The following is a 22,995-nucleotide window of genomic DNA, read 5'->3' on the forward strand; positions in this document are numbered from 1 at the left end:
GCGAACCTCTTCAAGAATGTTGTCTTGAACTCGAGCCAGCTTCTTATGCTCCCAGGCAATAACCTACTATACTAAATTTCAACCGCTCCACTAAGTGTTAAGTGGAAAGCTCTGTACTTCACAAATGAGATGGCACCCCTTAGGCTCATGTGAGTTTTATAAGCATTCAGGTGCTTCTCTGGGTCGCCTCTTCCGTCATACTTTGGTATCTTTGGCATTACATAGTAGCTTGGAACCTGGGCACTCCTTAGTTCCCTTGAAAACGGAAAATTCTCATCGTCATTGTCCAAGTCACAGGACCTCTGCTGCTCATCTGAATCGTATTCATCGGCCTCATGTCGTGGTTGTTGGTGAGAGGTTCCGCGATGGTTCCTAGCCTTTTCCTCTCTCCTCTGGTGCCTATTTCTAGGCGGAGCAAAACGGGAGGCATTCTCATGCCTTTCTTCCAGCTGCTGGGGCATTGGAGGTGGAGGCGGTGGCCTTATCTAAGGCTGGTGAGTCTGCTATTGCCTAAGCCTCGGTTCAGCGGGGCTAATTCTGTCAAATACACTGCCTGCCCTCCTATGTCTTGACTTTTGCTCATACGGAGGTGAGAAGTTATCATGGTTCAATGGGACCTCGATGGGTCAGCCAGAAGCGTAGTTGGAGGAAACATCAACTTCCACTTCCCTTTCAAATGGGCTTCCACCTCGGCTATAGTCCGGCGAGGCAGCTCTATGACTTTGAATTTCATCTTCTTGTTAGTAGTGCCCTTGAGGGGCATATGGAGGAATGGGGAAGCCTCTCTGGCCTTGCATTTGGGCCATGAGCTCCCTCATAGCCAAGTTTTGGCTAGCAATATCCCATATGTTAGCCACCATGACAGCCATTTCTCTTGACAGCCCTGCCGTCGCCTGTATTCCACCTCTTTTTTGGTTGTGGTGGATCTTTGCCGAGCTGCTGGGGCAGCGGGTGGAGGAGGCACATTTGCATTTTCTCTTACCCTCTTGGGGGGTGTGTCTTCGTTTGAACTCATTTTCTTTTCGTCTGACTCTTCAAATTTTGCTAAGTTGTGGGGCTTCATCTTGTTCTTTTTCAAGGGGGATGCCCAAATGCTCTTCAATAAGCTTTCTCCACAAGGTTGTTCGTGGTTATGGTATGGTTTCTCACAGACGGCGTCAATCTGTTGACCCCAAAAAATATTGCCAATAGATGTCGGGCCCACCCGCGCACACGTGAGCGAAGGTCCTACACGCTAAGACATGTGGACGGTGTAAGACGAATGGATTAGAGGCGTGGGAGTAGCTCAACGACGCGGGATGAGAACGTTCGGAACTCGACGGGATGTTGTTAATCCGATTGTACAATAATAATCAATCGGTGCTCATAAATGTGCATGTAAATATGTGTGAACTCGTGTTGTATTGTAAGATAATATGAAAGAGAGAGTAAAGTGTGGTTTCTTGTATTGATTATTACATTAGCCCTTTAATCTTGCACAAGAGAAGTATTTATAGTGGTACATGTGAAATGACAGCCCTTGGATGAGGTGGCACGTGGCCTCATCTCTTTAATCCAAACATCCAATTCTAGGCATCATCCTTGACTTGCTGCAGAACCCCCATGCTAATGACAAGACTTGACATGTACACTTATAACAAACGTTCAATCAATCATTTTAACAAGATCTTTATATAGAAGATCTCTTGGGAGAAGTGATCATGGAAGACGCTCCTTCACGGTTCGAAGGCTTCTGCTTTGGCTTCGGATTCAGGGCTTCTGCCACTCATGAAGTACTTCCGCTTTAAGGCTTCGACTATCTTCACAAGCCTTGATATATGGGCCTTGACATATGGACTTTGGCTAGTTTCACAGGCCTAGGTATATGGGCCTCGACACGAAGGGCCTCGGCCATACATTCCACCTCGGCTATGCCACGTGGTTCGGATTAAATGGGTCATAGATCCAAATAGATTGACCAAGTATGACAACACGTAACAGTTGCTAGTTCGTATCTTTTGAAAGTGTGCTCACTATAACATGACACGATATTGGGGATGGGTGAGGGATGTTTTTTCTAGTTGTGCAAAAGTTTTCACGTATCTGATCCATTGATCTCCTAGGTTGTGGATAACTGGAAAATGCAGGATATTCAATGATTGATCCCTTTCTCGATGTAATGCTGTAAAACATTATTTCGATTTTCTTCTCCTCTTTGTAAGTGTATAAAGGTAAACTAACATCATTTTAAGGTAGTTAAGGAAGTCATGATGTATGCAAAATATTAGACACACAACTATGAGTTTGTTGAGAAGGAAGTTTGTTGTTGTGTTATATTTGTAGGATACTGAATACACAACTATTCTACCACACATTTTATAATCTTTTATCAAATTTACTAAAGATTCAAATTTAATCTACAAATAGGGGCTTAAAAGAGTTTTGTATATTACTGCACTCTTTGGTTAAATGAGTCAAGATATCATCAATGAATTGCTTTTGCTAACATAATAATGTTCTTTAATTTTGTGGGGGTGTAAGAGGATGAAGAAATGAAAAATGCTATTTGTACATCGGGATTGACACTCGAGGGCCCACGTCCAATAAAAAAATCGTGAGCCCTCTTTCATGTGAGGAGAGTGTATATCGGATTGTCAACTTTGATGTACGTGTAGTAAAACTCTAAAGAAATAGATCGTGACTAGTTGCCTTTGTGATAGCACTAGTGTCATAATTTGCTCGAGGAATTCCCAAGTTTTATTCTGCTGCTACTCGCCTACTTGACAAAATCCCAAATGATACTTGTAATTTTATTGTTGTTACAAGTACTTTTACCCAAAGGGCATGCCATCTTTGTGGATTCAGTGGATCATACTGCATTTTTAGATATGAGAATTGGATTATGCCTTAATTCCAATTTAAAGGAGTGACATTCATTGAGCAAGTCGTACAATTTAGCGATCGTTTGGCACAGGTAATTCAAAAACAATTTTCAAACTCATTTAATATTCACATTTTCCCTCTAAAATAATTTTACACGTAAATCAATAACTTCTTTCAATTTTTCAATTACATATTTTTCGAAAATAATAAATAAATCAGTTTTCACTTCAAATAGTTTCTCTTAGGTGTACTGAATTTCATTTTGCTGTCCATGAAACTTCTGCCAATAAGTAATTTACATGCCTAGTTATAAATAAAGTATTTATAAGTAATAGTTGTTTGTCTAAGCTTAAAAAGTATACTTTAAGTAAAATAATAATAAGTATTATTTTTTAATTGATGAAAGCTAGAAACAAGTTATTATTCTGATTGACAATCATGTTTGGCTAAATTTATAAGTTTAGCAAAGTATAAATAATATATATATTTTTTGTTAAGAATTGGAAATAAGAACTCAAGCTCACTAGCCAATAAGATTGTAAATTTTTACTTACGAGTGAAATTAATCATATTTAAATAAGTTTTATTAACAAAATTGAAAATAAGGAATATTTTTTTACTACTAACCCCCTGCTTGGGTTTTATTATTGGGGAAGATGTATTTTAGAAAGTGATTTATTATTATTATTATTATTTTTAGAGGGTGTTTGAGAGCCATTTTTATGTAAAAAAAAATGTATTTTTGAATAGTAAATTGATGGAAAATGTGTGGTTGAAAAATAAGGAAAAGTTTTTGATTTATGTGTAATATTATTTTAATTTGATTGAAAAGAAAAGAGAGAAAAATATATTTAAAAAAAATGAGTACCAAACGGGACCTTAATGTGTGGTTAAAGAAATAATGAAAAGTTTTGAATTTATGTGCAACATTATAAATTATTAGAAACTATGTCGTTGAAAAGATTGAGAGAAAAAAAAATGCATTTTTTTTCAAATTGGAGTCCAAACGAGGCTTTTAAAAGGATCTTGTTACATGTACATTAAAATTTATATATGGAATTATATAATGTTCACATGTCACTTCACTATTTATCAATTTAAAATACAATCAACTTTTTTACACATTATTTTTCCTTTACATTACTTTTGGTAACCACATGTGTATCATTTTTATGAATAAGTGGCAAAATCCCTTTTAAAAATAAGTTGACAACTTTTCAGGTTAGCCAAACCAGACAGACAAAGGGAAACGAAAATCGGCCACAAAATTATTTTGGGTGGATTTTCATAGTCGATGGCCAAGAGGAAATGCCAGAAGCCGCAGACGCAAAAACCGATGTCGGCTGCGCTGCCACTCCCACATCAAAGACCATGGCTTCCCAATACCATCTCCACCACCAGACCGCCACTGCCGCAAAGAAGTGTTTCCTTCGCCGTTAAGAGCCTCAAATCCGACCATCAAGATAAAGAATCCGCCCAATATATTGGTGGTGCCAGTGCACTCAAATCCAATAAACCACTGCGAATGCGAAACACCTTCAACAAGTCTAGAAATCAACAAAATCCAGAGTCAAAAGACGAACAAAAGAGACAGCTGAGCGGCGCTGATGTATTATGGGCACTACAAAGAGCCACTGCCCACAAATCCAAGAAAAAGAAAGACAAAAGGGACACTATATCTGGAGATGGAAAATTTGTTGAACGAGAAATCCAAGGGGCTGTAGACTACACTAGTGTTAGACCCTTATGCATCAAAACTGAATGGATTGCCCGATTGGAGGAATTGGAGAGGCAACTTCAGGAGCTTATAGATACTTAGGATTGTCTTAATTGTTATCAGAGGTAACAATGTTCTTTATCTCTGCGAAGTACTGGAGGATGAAGAAACAGAAGAAGACGAAGATTGTGATTTGGCGCCTTTTGGTGGTATTACTATTACAGTCTGCTGAATGAATTCTTATCTTCTGTTCATATATACATCTTATTTCACATACCATCCTTGTGAGGTATAAAGTCATACCCTGTGATTAAGTTTATGGCATACTGCTTTATTGTGATTATTGGATTGTTTTAATTTGAGACTATGACACAGTGATATATTTTGACCAATCTGTTAAATTTTATTCAACACACTTCTTATTTTTTACTGGTTTAATTTCAGTTCTTAGATAATTTTCATTTTTAATATATTTCGATGTGAAAAGACATACCCTGTTGCCTTTGTATTCAGCATGAGTTTGGTTTCTAGATGCTTTTGCCATTGTAATAGTTGCTCTCTTATGTTAATTGACATGGAATTTCTCACACATACTCATTCTTTCACGTTTTTATTTGACGTGGTGTTTCTATAGATTGTTACCAATTATGTCTCGTTTATAAGGTTACACGTAGATTTAGTTGTCAAAATTCGTTCCATCAATATAGCAACCTTGGAAGCAATGGCATTGTTTTGGATTGGTCAATTAATTAACGCGATAGAGTTTAGGAGTACTTTATGTTGTTGTAACATCTTGCGAGCATATTAGGGCCATACAACATCTTTTAAGATGTTTTATTTGCCTAATGCTCTCTGTTTCCCTTTATTGTTAGTTTTTTTATTGCACTAGTTCATGCAGTATTAACTTAATGACTTGGTCGAACTATTTGCAATTATGTTACTTCTTATTTAAATGAGAGTGGCATTCGTTGAAAGTTAAATTTGTACACAGTCCTTGTTCTGTTGGAATGTCATGCAGCTGGTGATGCTCTCTGTCTATTATGAATGCGTTTGAGCACGCATCATAATTTAACATTTTTGTAGAATCAGAAGAAGTTAGATTTTGTAGATTTAAAAACCGTGTTGCATGGTTGGATTGGAGAAGTTCTGTTAGTCTTTTTTTGTCAAATGTGATCGAAAACAAGATTTGAAGGATAGTCGGGCGAAATCCTATGCTCAGACTTGCATTTTACTGTTGTGGTTCTTTTCTCGCTTCCTCTTTCCTCTTTTTCTTGTGGTGTGCATTTTTCTGTTGTGGTTCATTTCTCCCTCTCTTTCCCCTTTTTCTTGTGGTGTTGGGGAGGGGGGCTTGCCTTATCTTTGAGATATTGATTACATCGAAGGTTCTAACTTCTAATACTCGTGCTAAAAACCTTATTTCTAAAAGGAATGCAAATTTTATACATCATGTAGGATCTATTCTGCAAATCATTGCTTAGAAAATGTTTAAGTTCATGTGAGAGTTGGTATAAGCAATAGAGAGGAAGATTAATTTTCTTCCCCCTCCTCTTCTTCCATTATATAGTAAAACGAGATTACACATATATGGAAACTCGGTAAATATCGAAATACAATAACATCTAGTTATACTGTTACCTAATTTACTTGATTTACTTCCTTAACACTCTTCCTCAAGTTGGAGTATATATATCATATAAGCCCAACTTGGAACGAAGAAAGTTTAACCGATTACCATTCAACGACTTTGTAAATACATCAGCAAGCTGGTCTCCCATTTTCGCAAATGGTGTACATATATCACCACTCACTATTTTGTTCTGGACAAAGTGACAAACAACTTCAATATGTTTAGTTCTTTCATGAAATACAGGATTGGACGCAATATGTAAAGCAGCCTGATTATCACAAAACATTGGAATAGGAGTGGAAGGTGAAAAATTGATTGCTTGAAGAAATTGCTGCAACAATGTCACCTCACTAGCATTATGAGCCATCTCCCTATATTCTGCTTCTGCGCTTGACCTTGCTACTACAGTTTGTTTCTTACTTTTCCAAAAGACAAGATTACCACCGAGAAAAGTATAGAAATCGGTAGTGGATCGCCTATCTGACGGGGATACTGCCCAATCTGCATCTGTAAACCCTTCTATTCTGATATGTCCATTTGACTTGTACAATAATTCAATACCTAAAGCCTTTTTCAAGTATCGAATAATACAAATCACAGCTTTCCAATGAGAAACTCGGGAAGCATCCAAGAACTGACTAATGACACTCACTGCATAGGAAATATCTGGTCGTATGATAATAAGATAATTTAATTTTCCAACTAAACGACGATACTTTCCTGGTTCTTCATACAATTTATCTTCATCCTTCAAAAGCCTCACATTAGTATCCATAGGAGCATCAAAGGGATGAGTTCCTAGACAACATGTTTCATCTAAGAGATCAAGCACGTATTTTCTTTGAGACAAATTGATGTCTGCTCGTGACCTAGCGACTTCAATACCCAAAAAGTATCGGAGCTTGCCCAAATCTTTGGTCTGAAATTGTTTTTGTAAAAGCTGCTTCAACCGAGCAATCCCATCTACATCATCACCAGTGATTACAATATCATCTACATAAACTACAAGGATAACATAAAATGCACCAGTTTGTAGATGAAATACTGAATGATCTGTCTGACACCTCTGAAGACCAAATTCTAAAACAACCTCATAAAACTTCCCAAACCATGCCCTTGGTGATTGTTTTAACCCATATAAAGCATTTTTCAACTTACAAACATATTTTTTGTACTCTCCCTGAGCAACAAACCCAGGTGGTTGCTCCATATAAACCTCTTCATGCAAGTCACCATGAAAAAATGCATTTTTAATATCCAGTTGAAATAGAGGCCAACCAAGGTTAGCGACAATAGAAATCAAAACTTGAATAGAAGACATCTTAACAACTGGAGAGAATATTTCATCATAATCAATTCCATAGGTTTGTGTGTAACTTTTAGCAACCAATCGGGCTTTCAATTAATCAACAGTTCCATCGGGATTGAATTTTGGAACAAAGACCCATTTGTTACCAACAGGACGTATGCTAGTTGGCAGCGGAACGAGTTCCCAAGTCTGATTCTCGTGCAAGGCTGCCACTTCAGATTCCATATCCCTTCACCACTTAGGTTCAGATAAAGCCCCTGTCAATGTCTTAGGTACAAAAACACTAGAAAGTTGGGATGTGAAACAAGAAAAAGAAGGGAATTAAAAGTAACATAGTGGCTTATAGGATGTTTAGTTACACATGTACATTTACCTTTACAGAGAGCGATAGGCAATGACTCAGGATCAGAAGGAATGATGGATGCAGGATCTGTAGACGGTAAGGTGATGGATGGGGCACAGATGTTAGTGGCTTAAGTCGTCGAGTATAAACTTGTAAAGGAGGTGGTGGTTCCTTATGAGAGGAGGACAAATCTTGCGCAGTAGATATAGTTGAGTCTAGTTCTGGAGAAGTACCGACAGGTAGATATGGTACGGGTAAATTAACGGGGACTTGAATGGATTCGGAAGAAGTACCATGATTAGAAAAATAATGTGTGAACTCGTCAAAAGTGACATCTGCACTTACAAAATAACATTGTAGAGAATGATTGTAGCATCGATACCTCTTTTGTCTTTGGGAATAACCAAGAAAAATACATTTTAGAGAGCGAGAGTTGAGTTTGTCACGACCAGGTCCAAAGTGATGAATATAATAAGCACATCCAAAAACTTTGAAAGGTAATGAATACTGTGAAGAAAAACGAGACACGAGGGAGAAGGAAAATGCACCGTCCAAAAAAAGGGAAGGCATGCGATTAATGAGATAGCATGTAGTAAGGATAGTATCACTCCAAAAACGTTTAGGGACATGCATATGACAAAGAAAAGCATGAGCAACTTCTAATAAATGTTGATTTTTTCGTTCAGCAACTCCATTTTACTGTGGAGTATACGCACAAGATGTTTGGTGAATAATGCCTTTGGAAGATAGATATGATGTAAAAGATGTAGACATATATTCTTTAGCATTATCAGACCGCAAAATACAAATCTTCTGGCTAAATTGAGTTTTAATCATAGTGCAGTAAACTTGAAAGATAGATAGTAACTCAAAATGTTTTTTCATTAGAAATAACCTAGTCATACGAGAATAATCATCCACAAATGTAACAAAACATTGAAATTTATTAGAAGAAACATTAATTGGTCCCCATATATCAGAATGGACGATCTTAAATCAACTAGAAATGCGACTAACTGTTCGTAAAGGAAAAGACACACGATGGTGTTTACTAAGCTAACAAGCTTCACAGTAAAGATACGAAGACTCACAACTTGACGTTTTAAAGTAGGAAGAGAATGGTGACCAAAACGGCAATGCCACTGCATGGGTGAAACAAAAGATTGGAGAACTCGAGAAGGAGAGACTGGAGAAAAATTCAGGTAATATAATCCACCAACTTCATGCCCCAAACCAATCATCCTCTTCGTCTTGAGATCCTGAAAAATACATAAAGAATGATAAAATGCTATAAAACATTGAAGAGATGCGATAATTTTACTAATCGATAATAAACTAAAGGGAAAGTCAGGAACATGAAGGACATACGACAAATCAATATTAGGACTAAGAGAGGCATTGCCTAAGCCTGCAAAACTAGTTTGGGAACCATTAGCAAGGGTAACAAAATGGTTCGGTTTCGATTTCAATTTTCAGAAATCGCATAAAACCAAACTGTTTTAAAAAATTTTTAATTAAAAACTAATTTTGTTAAATTATATATTTTACAGTTTTAACTTTACAGGAAAAAAGTGAAAATTATACTACATACTAACTTTTATTTTTTAGGCTTAACTATTCTATTCGTGATGTGGTTCTTATATTCATTATTAATTGAGCCATACCAATTTAGGAATGAGTTAAAATTTATTCATTTTCTGCATAGTTTTAGTGCTATGGCATTCGTCTTAGTAAAGACAGCATCCTCTCCACTATTGCGTTTTCACTTGTCTCATCTGCTTACTGTATTATATTTACAGTCATTTTTCCAGTTTAGTCAAAATTCTTTTTCCATTTCAACGTGGCTAAAGTGCATTGATTTTATTGTTTCTAGTTTTTTACAATTTATTATGCTCCAAGGAATAATCAAACATCGCACTAATGCAATTAAAAGTTACAGACATTTGTAGAAATACCTTTTTGGATGGCTCCAAAAGTAATCTAAACTCTGAAAAATACAATGATTTGGATTTTCAATTTTAAAATTAAAGAAACCAAATTCATATGCATGAAATCTGTTCAAATTAGATATCGTGTTATTGTCTTTTATTTATGTTTCCTCATTCTGAATTTTTAATGAAGAATGAGTGCACAAAGTAATGTGGCTAATTATTATTATGAAATATATTACATATAATCTGCCGACACAAAATTCCTCGTGTTTTCATCTCACATGCTGTTCGTAACGCCCGTAACACTTCAAACACTATTTTCTTCACACACACACACACACACATATATATATATATATATATATGCATTCTGTTATCATATTCAAATGAATTATGCATAAGTTCACCTTTAATTTTATTTTTATGATGTTTGTCATGTCAATTAAATTGCATGATTACCAAACTGTAGAATGTATGCATTTGGACTTACCACATCATCATCACAATGTAAGGTTATTGTTTCATATCATGTCTCGTTATGCCAAGCGCGACAATATATAAATGTAATTTAATATTTAATATTATTAGTTATCATTTAAACCTATATGTTAACTTGCTTTAAATATATAAACCGCTAATTAAAATTGAATCAAATCGCAAATAATGATATGATTTGGTTTTTTCAAATTGTTTGATTTGGTTAAGAAAAATTCTAAACCATTTGAAATTGTTTGAGTTGAAAATATGGTACAAACCATCCAAACTGAACCATGTTCACCCCTACAATCCACCATATTAGAAGTCACGAATAAATATGCATGAAAAACGGGTGTCAACACCACTGATATAATGAACTCATACAGAAGGCTAGAATAGAAGTAAATTGAAAACACAGACCATATGTGTTCATGCTTCCCAAGTTAGAAACCGTATCTCAATTTCCAGCATAAATCTACAACACTACTTAGCTCATGGATTAAACGCAGTTGATGGCCTAATCCAAGACCCAAAAACTAATTATTCTAGCGACTGCTTCAACATAATTCAGAATAAACAACGCTGCAGCATGTCTATTTGTAGTTCAAGGAGACCTTGTCGACAAGTTCACCAAGAAACTTTTCACCGGGCTACTGTCTTTAGACTGGTCGAGATTCGCTCCCATCTATGGAACTTCACCCTGCACAGATATAGCTCCCAATTTTGAAGCTCATGTAGAGAATAAGAACCCATAAGAAAATGAAATCGAACCAACCCCTAGAAGTTGCAGAAACAGTCTTCCCTGAAAGTATGCTAACCCGTGATTCCAAGTTAGCAGAACCATTGTCACCTCGTGATAAGCCAAATGAAAGAACAATATTGAAGTTCAGGTTCTTGCTAAAAGATTGGTATGTGCCATTGCCATCGACTGTCAAATTTCTTATTTGAATCATGCCAGCCGTAACATGTGCTGAACTGGAAGCAGAATTTAGAGGAAGAGTTGCATTTTTTGAAGGAAACTCTGATGCAAATGCTGGAGGAGCTGGGAAGCTGCCCAACATGCGACTTGCCTGCTTGATGAAAGGATACTGAAAATCTGCACCCATTAAAAGGTATACCCAAATTAGATCCTGGAAAAAAAAAATGCGTTATAATTGTTAACAGTGCATGTGGAGGCAAAATGCTTGAGATGCATGTTTGGGACATGATAGTGGACAAAATGCACAACATTTTAACTTATTTTCCTTCTTCGTATTATCCAGCCAGCCCTACCAAATGAGTGAAAACGTGCCAGAAAGCAAGAAGTTGCATAGTAATTTTCCTTTCAGTACCTGACTGACATTTTGCCTGCTCTTTCTTAGATGACGATGACGATGCCGCACCATTACTCGTATTATCAATGAGTTGTTCGCTTGACACAGTAGCTTGCTGAGTTCCTTCATCAACGTTCTGGCAAAGAATAATAACATAAGCTTAAGTACTAAATTGCAACTTGAATCTGTAAAAGGCAGTGAAGCTCAAAGAATAATGTTACCTTTTGAGCATCATTACTCATATTATCAATGAGTTGTTCACTTGACACAGTAGCTTGCTGAGTTCCTTCATCAACGTTCTGGCAAAGAATAATAACATAAGCTTGAGTACTAAATTGCAACTTGAATCTGTAAAAGACAGTGAAGCTCAAAGAATAATGTTACCTTTTGAGCGAGGAAAACTTGATCAGATATAAGATCCTCACTTTCCATCATCTTTGAAACATCATAAGAGAGATACTGTGAGTTGTCATCATTGGCATCGAAGAATGTAAGGTACTCCAGCACATCAAAATTAGATGTATCAACTGCACCAGGATTTGAGAGATCATTAGTTTCATCGAATCCTCCATCACCATATTGAACGTTATCAGAAGCATCCAGGAACGGTTCATCAAGTAAGTAATCCACTTCCTTGAAATTCCTAGGGTTGCTTGATTCAACCATGTATTCACGCCTGACAGGTTTTACAACAGTATCATATGAAGAAGCTGGCAAATCATACAGATTCTGGTCATCACGCTTTTCAAGCTCACTTTCATGTTCACCAATGTCCAATATGCGCTGTTGGGCTCCACTAATGGACGCACTGGTTTCTTTGTCATTGCTGGCATTGTCTGCAGAGTAGGTGTTCAATGGAATGGGAGTATTGTCTGACGGCATGTCGTTTCCAAGAATCTAGCAAAGAGAACATTTTACCACAAGAAGGTCACTAAATAAGTAATGCTGTGGACCAAAACAATAAGTACTCTTCACAATTTCCACACTGATCCCTTCTTAGACCCAAACATTGTTAAATTAGCGTACAACACAATATAATGGTAAGAGCAGAAACCTGCTCAAGGTCTCGGCCGTCCAAATAGAAATCATCACCAAAATCTACTTCTTCGGCAGCCTCCTGTTTGGCAACCAATTCCAGCTCATCATCCTCCCAATCCTCCTCAATAAATGAAGCCCCATACTGTTCACCATTCTTTGGTCCCGAACCACTCTTCTGAAAGACTCGGCAAAGCACAATAGCATCCTTCTCCACCAACAAATACACCAATAATAAACAAAATTAGATTGAGATGTGAAACTTATAATCCTTCAAAATAAGTTTTTGGTTAACAATAATGATTATAATAATATTTCTTGCCATAACACTAATACTAATAAACTCCATAAAACAACTATATATATATATATAGTAGAGATGGAAATAGATAAATATTATAAGATGAAGATGATTTTATTGATATATGAAAATTTGAAGTACAAATATTGAAATGAACTTTGAATTACACGATTGAAAATAAATATTGAAAAAGATAGTAAAAGAATACAAGGATTTCTTAAACTATCTTGAGAATGATTTATCTCTCGCTAAATTCACTCTTCTAAGATCTTGAGCATTTGATCTTCTTTTATACTTGAAATCTTGAGTTCCGGATTTGAAAATTTCTTCAATTTGAAAAAGGAATTTTGAATAATTGCAACTTTTGAAACTTTTGCACCGGCCATTTGCAAAAGTTATTCCACCATATAAAAAGTCTTCAAAGAGACTTTCATTATTTTTGTCACCTTCTTGAATAATCTTCAACTTTGAAATAATGGCATCAACTTTAATAATTTATGATAATTTTGCCAATCTTTTGACTGCTTTTTGAAAATATTGTCATAAATTTATACGGATTATAGAAAAATTATCCTTCAATTATATTGTTGAGATTAAATAATTCTTCATCATCATAATCATAATTTTCATTGTAGTTTCCATCATCATTGTTTGAAAGATCTTGAAAAATGCTTTGATCAATCAGACAATCAAAGCACATTTGAGACATAAATAACTCATTATCAAAAATCTTTTGAATTAGAGGAACTTGAGTTTGAATCCATTTTCCTTCGTCGGTAAAAATCGAATAATATTCATCATTAAACATTAACTGCAGTTTTGAACAGTCAATAATTGATCCAAACTTTTTCTTAACAGCAAGGATAGAATTTGATCTAATTTTTGTAAGAATTTCTCTTACATGATTTTTTAGTATGATTTCTTTGTCATCAAAACCATAAACTTTTGAAGAGATATTTGAATCTGGCATTGGAAGATTATTTGAAAGAGTACTCCAAATACTAACAATTTGTTTGGTTGAAAAATACTCTTTAGTAAAAAGAGTATTATTGAATTTGACTTCTTCAGCAATCCATTCAAGAAGAATGGTTGAAAATTCAATTTTGAGGATCTTGACTTTGAATTTAAAAAGATGATTAATAACTCTTTTAAAAGAGCTATGAAAATTTGAGATATCTGTTTTTAAATCGATATAAATTGAGGAATTGAATTTTATTGATAACATTTATCTATTTCCATCTCTACTCTACCCTCTTGGCCCATTTTGGTATCAGAGCCATAAGAGAGTGAGGTGAGGTGGTAGTAGTTTATCACTATAGGCACTGTTCACATAAGAAAACTTGATTTGATTCCGGGATATCTACTGAATAGACGTTGGTCAGCCCGTTGTTAGCCGGGGAAGACATGTTAGGGTGGTCCCCTTTGTAGGCTTGGTAAGAATCAGTCTATCTTATTTAGCTGTTTTTATTGTGGTAAATTGTTATAATTTCATTAAATTTAATTATGTCCTCTTTTTCAAATTGGTTTCAGAGGTCTAGAAATAGATCTGAAAATATTTCAAATGTTTTTCAAGATGAAGAAAAAATTGATCAATCATCTACATCACATGCATCAAATGATTTTAATAGTCATGAACTTCAAATTGCTCAAATTGAACAAAGATTGCATAACTGAACAATTCCAAAGGTAGAAAAGAATTATATCTATGAAATTGGAAAGTTTGATTTTACTCAAAATTATGTTATCAAAACTTTTTAACAAACATTATCTATCAAAAATCAAAATGCATACATCAATTTATTTTCAAAAGACTCAATTGAATCGCATTAAAATTTTTTTAAATATATTCATGCTGGATTAGTTCAAATTGTTGTTAAACCTTTGTTTAGACTTGGGTTAGACATTCCTATTCTCTTGACTCTTAGCGATAAGAGACATTTCAAATTTGAAAATTCATTATTATTTGTTCTAGAGTCAAATCTAGAAAGTGGTCCAATTTATTCAAATTGTTATCCAAAATTTTCAATCGATCTCAATAATGGAGCTATTCTTAATACTCTTAATCTCAATATTCAAACCAAAAATCTTGATTTTGATAATCGTTTAGATGCTTTTGCTGTAATATACAGAATATATTTCAAGTTTATGAATACTCAACTCAATATTGGTGTTTTACGTTCATCCCTTAAAGATGAAAGTTTTTTGGTTAAATGTAATCCTTTTCATTCAAACACTATGATTCCCAAGAGAATTCCTTGGAATTCAAACTCGTAGACTAGAATGAAATTTTGAAAATGTTCAAAATCCTATTTAAAATTTTGAAAATGTTCAAAATCCTATTCCTGCTCTTGTTCAAGCTATTCCAAATCAAATTCTTACTTTTCCTGATGGAAACGTCAAAATAATTTTCAAATGATCTTCCTCTAGATTTCAAAGATCTTATTCTTCTAGATATGAAGAAAAACCTAGAACCTCTTATCAATTTAAAAAATTCTCAACATCTTCTCTTTCAGGTGTTGATTTTTCTCCAAATATCCAAAACCTCAATATATAGAAAAAGAAATAGAAAAAGAAGAAGAATCAGATCAACCTGAATCTCCAACTTTTTCTGATATGTTTTCTAATCAAAATGAGAGACTTGATCATCAAACAAATATTATTTCTTCTAGTATTGATAGAAGAAATGAATTCAAAACTGATCAAACCTTTGATCCAAAATTTTTTCGTCAATTTTTTTCAAAACAAGAACAAGAATCTTATTGGGATGAATTCTACGAATTTCCCGAAGATTTAAGTTTTTATGAATGGGCTTATTTCAAAATTTTCAACAAAAAACCTATTTTTTCAAAGAAAGAAAAGGTTTCTTCAAAATCAAAGAAAGAAAAGATTTCTATTCAAACATCTAATATTCAACAAAAGATTTGGAAAACTTCTTCTGGAGAGAATATTCAATCCTCTCATCCTCTTTTGCAAGAGATAGTAGTTCCGCATGGAAATACTGAAATTTTTGCATCTCCTTTCAAAAGGATATCTGAAGAACGACATGATGAACCTCAAGTTGTTAAAGATATCAAAAATATTCAAACTCAAAATAAATACACAAATATAGTTCTTCAATCTGTATGTTCTCATCTTAATAGAATTGAAATAAACTCTGAACCAGAGGCATCATCCTCTTCAAAAGGTACTAAGCTAATAGAGTCAGTTTTAATTAACAGGCATGAGGCTAAACCTAAAACACTCAAAACTGAGATTAACGTTCTCAAAGAACTTGCAACTCAGTTATCAAAAATATCATCATCCTCTACTTCAAATAATATCAATACTATTGACGATATTGAATCTCAATTTATTGATAATGAAGTTCCTCAAATCAATAAACTTCAAAATAGAAAATCTCAATCTTCAAAAGTTCCCTCTTATTATCCAAAAAATACTTCTCCGGATTTACTTTTTGAACAAAAACTCAAAATGCCGACAACATTTTTTGGTTTAAGTATAACTATCTAAAATATAGATAGTTTAACCGAATACCAAATTTTTGAAATTCTTTAAAGAATGGGTGCTTGTTATAACGCCTTTATTCAAGAAGGAATTTCTCAAGTTGAATCAACAGGCAGTATTATTCAAGGGTTTGCTGGCCAATTAAATAATTGGTAGTTCAATTATATTTCTGAACAAGAAAAAGCTCAAATTGCTCAAACTCTAAAACCTGATGGTTCAAGTGATAGTTTCAATACATTAATTTATTGTATTGTTAAACATTTCATTGGATCTCCTACAGATGTTTTAGAAAAAGTTTCAAGTATTTTATTAACTTTAAGTTGCTCAAGTTTCCAAGATTTTCGTTGGTACAAAGACGTGTTTTTAACACGTGTATTTTTACGAAAAGATTGTAATCAATCTTATTGGAAAGAAAGATTTTTATCTAGACTTCAAAAATTATTTTCAGAAAGAGTCAAAAATTCTATAAAAAATGAATATTCAAATAGTATCTCATATGATAATATATCGTATGGAGAATTGATTTATTTCATTAACAGAGAAGGATTAGCTATCTGTAATGAACTCGAGCTTAAATCTAAATTGCAAACAGAAAGATTAGATAGTCGTAAAGAACTTGGATCATTCTGTGAACAATATGGATTTAAGAAAGTTGTTCCTCCTTCAAAAACAAAAAGAAAAGATTTTTCAAAAAGAAAAGTTTATTCAAAAAAAAAATATTTTCAAAAACCTTCTTATTCAAAAAATCATTCTGGAAAAGAAATTTCAAAAGAAAAAATTATCAAGAAAGAGTAATGTTACTTGTTGGAAATCTCAAAAATCTGGGCATTATTCTAATAAGTGTCATCTCAAAAGTAAGATTAATAATCTTCAAATTGATGAAGATATTAAGCTTCAACTTCTCAATCTTATCGATTCAAATTCCAATTCTGATAATGAGTCTAACGCAGAGTTAGAACATGTTTATCAACATCAAGAAGATTCAGATGCTGAATCTAGTTCAAAGTCTCAATGCTCTTCAAGTCAAAGTAAAGAATTTTGTGGTTGTAAAACTATAAATGTTCTTACTAAAGAAGAACTTATTAAAGAGATTGTTGATCAAATTGAAGATCCACAACTCAAAAATAAGTTTAATTCCCTTCTTCCTTCATACTCAAAATCTGAACCTTTCAATATGAAAAATATTTTAAATTGTTTTGAAACTTCAAAATCTTCTAGTTCTGATTTAAAATCAGAAGACAATTCTACAAAATCAAAAATTTCTATTCTTGAACATCGAATGAAAGATGTTAGAATGGAAGTTTCTCTTCTCAAAACTCAAGATAAAAAGACTCCTTATTTATCTTCTTCCAGTTCTTTTGGTGAAGAATCAAATTCTCACATTCCTTCAAATATTCAATCTGAAGAAGAAATGATTAATGTTATTAATCATATTCAACTTCAAAAATGGTACTGCAATATGACTATTGTAGTCAACAAAGAATTCAAATTACTTCTAGAGTCCTTATTGATTCTGGAGCTTATCAAAATTGTATCCATGAAGGATTAATACCTACAAAATATTTTGAAAAAACTACTGAGCGTCTTTATGGTGCTAGTGGTTAGAAACTCAATATTCAATACAAACTTTCAAAAACTCATGTTTGTAATTCAAATATTTGTTTCAAAAATATTTTTTATCTTGTAAAAGATTTGGATCAAGAAGTAATTCTTGGTACTCCTTTTATTGTTTAAATTTATCATTTTCAAGCAAATTTAAAAGGATTAACTACAAAAATTTTAGATCAAGAAATTTGTTTTAAATTTACAAATCCTCCTCCTTATAAAGATGTCAATTCTTTAAAAGAAACATCAATTTCAAAAATTGTCAACAATATTAATTTCAAGAAAAATCATATTAGATTTCTCAAAGAAGAAATTAAATTTCAAAGAATTGAAGAACAATTGCAAAATCCTTCAATTCAAGAGAAAATTTCAAATTTTCAAAAACAAATGGAAAAAAAGATTTGTTCTACTATTCCAAATGCTTTTTGGGATCGTAAGAAACATGTGGTATCTCTTCTCTACAATTCTAATTTTCATTAATCAAATATTCCTACAAAATCTCGTCCAATTCAAATGATCAAAGAATTGTTAGACTTTTGTATCAAGGAAATCAATGATTTACTTGAAAAAAGTTTAATTCGTCCGAGCAAGTCTCCTTGGAGTTGCTCAGCATTCTAAATCAATAATTCAACTAAAATTGAACGCAGGGCTCCTCGTCTTGTTATCAATTATAAGCCTCTCAATACTACTCTTCAATGGATTCGATATCCATTTCCTCAAAAGAAAGATCTTCTAAATAGATTATTCAAAACTGTTATCTTCTCAAAATTTGATATGAAGTCAAGTTTCTGGCATATTCAAATTAAAGAAGAAGATAAGTACAAAACTGCATTCAATGTTCTTTTCGGTCAATACGAACGGAATGTTATGCCATTTGGTCTTAAAAATACTCCTTCTGAATTTCAAAAATTATGAATGATATTTTCAATTCATTTTCAAATTTTATCATTGTTTACATTGATGATATTCTTATATTTTCTGAAAGTATAGAACAGCATATCAATACATTCATGCATATTATCAAAAAAAATGGTTTGGCAGTTTCTGCTAAAAAGATTGTTTTATGTCAAACAAAGATAAAAATTTTAGGTCATAATATTCAAAATGGTTCAATTATTCCGATTCAGAGAAGTCTAGATTTTACTGAAAAAATTTCCTGATGAAATTTTAGACAAATCTTCTTCTTGGTTGCGTCAATTATGTGGGCGATTTTATCAAAAAGATAAGGTTGCTTTGTGCTCCTCTTTTCAAAAGACTACAAAAGAATCCGGACCCATGGTGTCACGAGTGCACGTTAGCAGTCCAAAAAGTCAAAAAAGCTATCAAAAATATTCCTTATTTATCAATTCTTGATCCTATTGCATCAATTATTGTACAAACCAAAGGTGCATTAAAGCATGTTCCAAATAAGTCAAATCAAATAATATTCAACTTTTTCAATTTTTTCAAACCTTTAAAAGATAAGATATATTATTTTATTATTTCAAAGCACTATTTATTTGAAGATTTTCAAACTATCTTGCAAGACTTTTCTCCTGCAAATTTTACGATTAAAATTATGAATACCAAATGTTCTGAATCTTCCTCCTTTGAAGACAAAAATATTTTAAGATTAAGACCTTTCTCAATCAAAGAATTAAATTCTTTGAGTCAAGGTAAATGCTCTCAATCAGATTCCTATTTAGGAACTGAATCAAAATTTTGTAAGTTTAAAACTCATACAAGACTTTTCAAATTTCAAAAGGATAATCTTGATGATATTCTTACTACTTTTTATCAAAAAAGTAATAAGAGTATTATAAGATGTCTCAAAAATACTACTGAAATTTTTGACAGTAGTAATAAAATTATCAAAAATTTTCAGAAAAATTCTCAAAGAAGAAATGAAAGACTTATTATTCAAAATCCTTCAAAAGAACCTTCTTCTCAAAATATTTTATTACTAAAAAGAGATATAAGAAACCTTATGAAGAAAGTCTTACAATTTCCTGATGATATTTATCAGAATATTATCAATAGAAGTCCTACTTGTGCTCAAACATTCAAACAAATCATTTTCAAAATATTTGATAACTTTTATTTCAATAGTTTTGTAACCTGTGAAAGTTATCACCCTCTTTATTTTACCCTCAAAGGTATTAAAATCATTAATGTCATTAATGATGAAATCCATCAAATGACTGAATGAGGATTCATTTCCTCAATTTATATCGATTCAAAAATAGATATCTCAAATTTTCCTAGCTCTCTTAAAAGAGTTATTAATCATCTCTTTGAATTTAAAGTCAAGACCTTCAAAATTGAATTTTCAACCATTCTTTTGTTGAAGAAGTCAAATTCAATAATACTCTTTTTACTGAAGAGTATTTTCCAGCCGAACAAATTGTTAACATTTGGAGTACCCTTTCAAATAATCTTTCAGTATTAGATTCAAATATCTCTTCAAAAGTTTATGGTTTTGAAGACAAAGAAATCATACTCAAAAATCATGTAAGAAAAATTCTTACAAAAATTAGATCAAATTCTATCATTGTTGCTAAGAAAAAGCTTGGATCAATTATTGACTATTCAGGACTACAGTTAATGTTTCATGATGAACACTATTCCATTTTTACCGACTAAGGAAAATGGATTCAAACTCAAGTTCCTCTATTTCAAAAGATTTTCGATAATGAGTTATTCATGTCTCAAATGCGCTTTGATTGTCTGATTGATCAAAGTATTTTTCAAGAACCTTCAAACAATGATGATGGAGACTACAATGAAAACTATGATTATGATGATGAAAAATTATTTAATATCAACAATATGATTGAAGGATAATTTTTCTATCATCCGTATAAATTTATGACAATATTTTCAAAAAGAAGTCAAAAGATTGGCAAAATTGGCATAAGTTGTTAAAGTTGATACCATTATTTCAAAGTTAAAGACTATTCAAGAAAGTGACGAAAACAATGAAAGTCTCTTTGAAGACTTTTTATACGGTGGAATAACTTTTGCAAATAGAGAGTGCAAAAGTTTCAAAAGTTGCAATTATTCAATATTCCTTCTACAAATTGAAGAAATTTTCAAGTCTGGAACTCAAGATTTCAAGTATAAAAGAAGATCAAATGCTCAAGATCTCAGCAGAGTGAATTTAGATGAGATAAATCATTCTCAAGATAGTTTAAGAAATCCTTGTATTCTTTTAATATCTTTTTCAATATTTATTTTCAATCGTGTAATTCAAAGTTCATCTCAATAATTGTACTTCAAATTTTCATATATCAATAAAATCATCTTCATCTTCAAACATTTATCTATTTCCATCTCTAGTCTACCCTCCTGGCCCATTTTGGTATAAGAGTCATAAGAGAGTGAGGTGAGATTGTAGTAGATTTTCTTTCTTTGATTTTGAAGAAACCTTTTCTTTCTTTGAAAAAATAGGCTTTTTGTTGAAAACTTTGAAATAAGCCTATTCATAAAAACTTAAATCTTCGAGAAATTCATAGAATTCTTCCCAATAAGATTCTTGTATGTATGTATGTGTGTATATATATCGGATTTTTAACTGACTGCCGATTTACTTATTTTATCGGTTAATCCAATTATCCAAACTTACTGCTATTTCCTAAATCCCTATACACCATATCATTCCTTGGACATTCATCATCGACACTAATCCTGTCAGTAAAAATGTGAGTTGATGAGGCAGAGGCAGAGAATAATTCAAAAGATCAAGATACACAATCATGTGCACCCACCTGATTAATTCCAGCATTCTGCAACTCCATATCAGCAAGCCGATACTCGTGCATAACCCAGTTACTCCTCAGGCCTTTTGGAGCTCGGCCTTTGTGATAAACAAGAGTTTTCTTCATCCCCACAATCTGTGACTTATGGTAGACAGTCCTATCCTTTCCAGTAGTCTTCCAGTACCCTTTTTCAGTTGCCCTGTTGGTCCTTGCTCCATTACCAATTTTTTTGTCCAGCATGCTGAAGAAATACCATTCCAAATCTCTAGTCTTCAGATTTGACATACCTAAGAAAACCACCATTTTCAAATGAAAAATAATTTGGAATAAGGAAATATTAGAAAAACAAAATAAAAAATGTTAAAAATATGAGGTGTAAACATATAGTTGGTTAAATCATTGTGTGCATGAGCATATACATACACAGATATGGAGTTGTACATATTATAATGAGCAATCTTGACAGATAATAATAATGATGATGCTGTTAATTAATTTTGTTTTATGCAACTAAACTCGACTGCAGAGGAGGGAGAGTGAGATGACATGAAATTGGAAAACTACCGAGGCTCCATTTTGCCCTGGATTCAACTGACAAAGCAAATGGAGCACTGAACTTATTTCCCGTGTTCAATTCCAAATAAAATCACAATTCGTTGGATCACGGAGACATGAATAAAGGAGAGAAATATCATCATTTTTCTTTCATTTTCAATGATATTCAGGAAATAAGAAATCTGCTTTTCATTTTGGTAGCAGAGAATCAAAGGTAATCATTTTTCATTAGATATTTCTTCTCCTCTTTCCCTTTCCTCTACGGATTAACAATGCCCAAGTAGTTCCTTGTTATACAGCCTTGGACACAGGATTAATGAAATTTCCAAGTTAATCATAGGTTACAATGAAGCAAGGTAAATACATATTCAGTCCATAGTTAAGTGATTTAAATCTCAATTCCTAATACTTCACTATGATTTGGTAAATGAAGAGATTAAACAATGGCCGTGCCACACATTCTGGCAACAAAACCTTCTTACAAAAGTTGATCTACATTGAATTCCAAGAAGGAGATACAGGAAAGTCATTCTACACCAAAAGATTTTCTGTCAAACCTCCAATATGCATATTCTCTCACAAATGCACAAGACATACATTAAAAAAATAAAAAAAATAAAAAAAAAATAAATCCCATAATTCGATACAAAATATCATCCCGAAACAAATAAATAATAGT

General features: G+C 33.1%; 2 protein-coding genes across 4 annotated transcripts in view; one reads left to right on the forward strand and one right to left on the reverse strand.

Moving 5' to 3' along the window:
* Positions 1-4,156: 4,156 nt before the first annotated feature.
* On the forward strand, positions 4,157-4,681 carry LOC111373626. The gene has a single exon (XM_022996182.1). It carries the CDS (start codon positions 4,157-4,159, stop codon positions 4,679-4,681), a length of 525 nt encoding a protein of 174 aa, XP_022851950.1.
* Positions 4,682-10,598: 5,917 nt separating this feature from the next.
* The window catches only part of LOC111366129 (NAC domain-containing protein 53-like), a 13,528-nt gene continuing 1,131 nt past the window's right edge, over positions 10,599-22,995 (reverse strand). For 2 of the 3 annotated variants that reach the window (XM_022986810.1, XM_022986827.1), the window contains exons 2-7: positions 21,771-22,048; positions 12,634-12,822; positions 11,964-12,476; positions 11,801-11,878; positions 11,598-11,715; positions 10,599-11,362 (exon numbers count right to left, since the gene is read on the reverse strand). In XM_022986810.1, coding sequence (XP_022842578.1) covers positions 10,962-11,362; positions 11,598-11,715; positions 11,801-11,878; positions 11,964-12,476; positions 12,634-12,822; positions 21,771-22,048 — 1,577 coding nt within the window. In that variant the 3' untranslated portion in view covers positions 10,599-10,961. The remainder of the gene's footprint in view (positions 11,363-11,597; positions 11,716-11,800; positions 11,879-11,963; positions 12,477-12,633; positions 12,823-21,770; positions 22,049-22,995) is intronic. The other variant, XM_022986819.1, reaches the window with a different exon arrangement.

Source organism: Olea europaea, chromosome 2 (assembly GCF_002742605.1).
Source record: "Olea europaea var. sylvestris chromosome 2, O_europaea_v1, whole genome shotgun sequence".
Lineage (NCBI taxonomy): Eukaryota > Viridiplantae > Streptophyta > Magnoliopsida > Lamiales > Oleaceae > Olea > Olea europaea.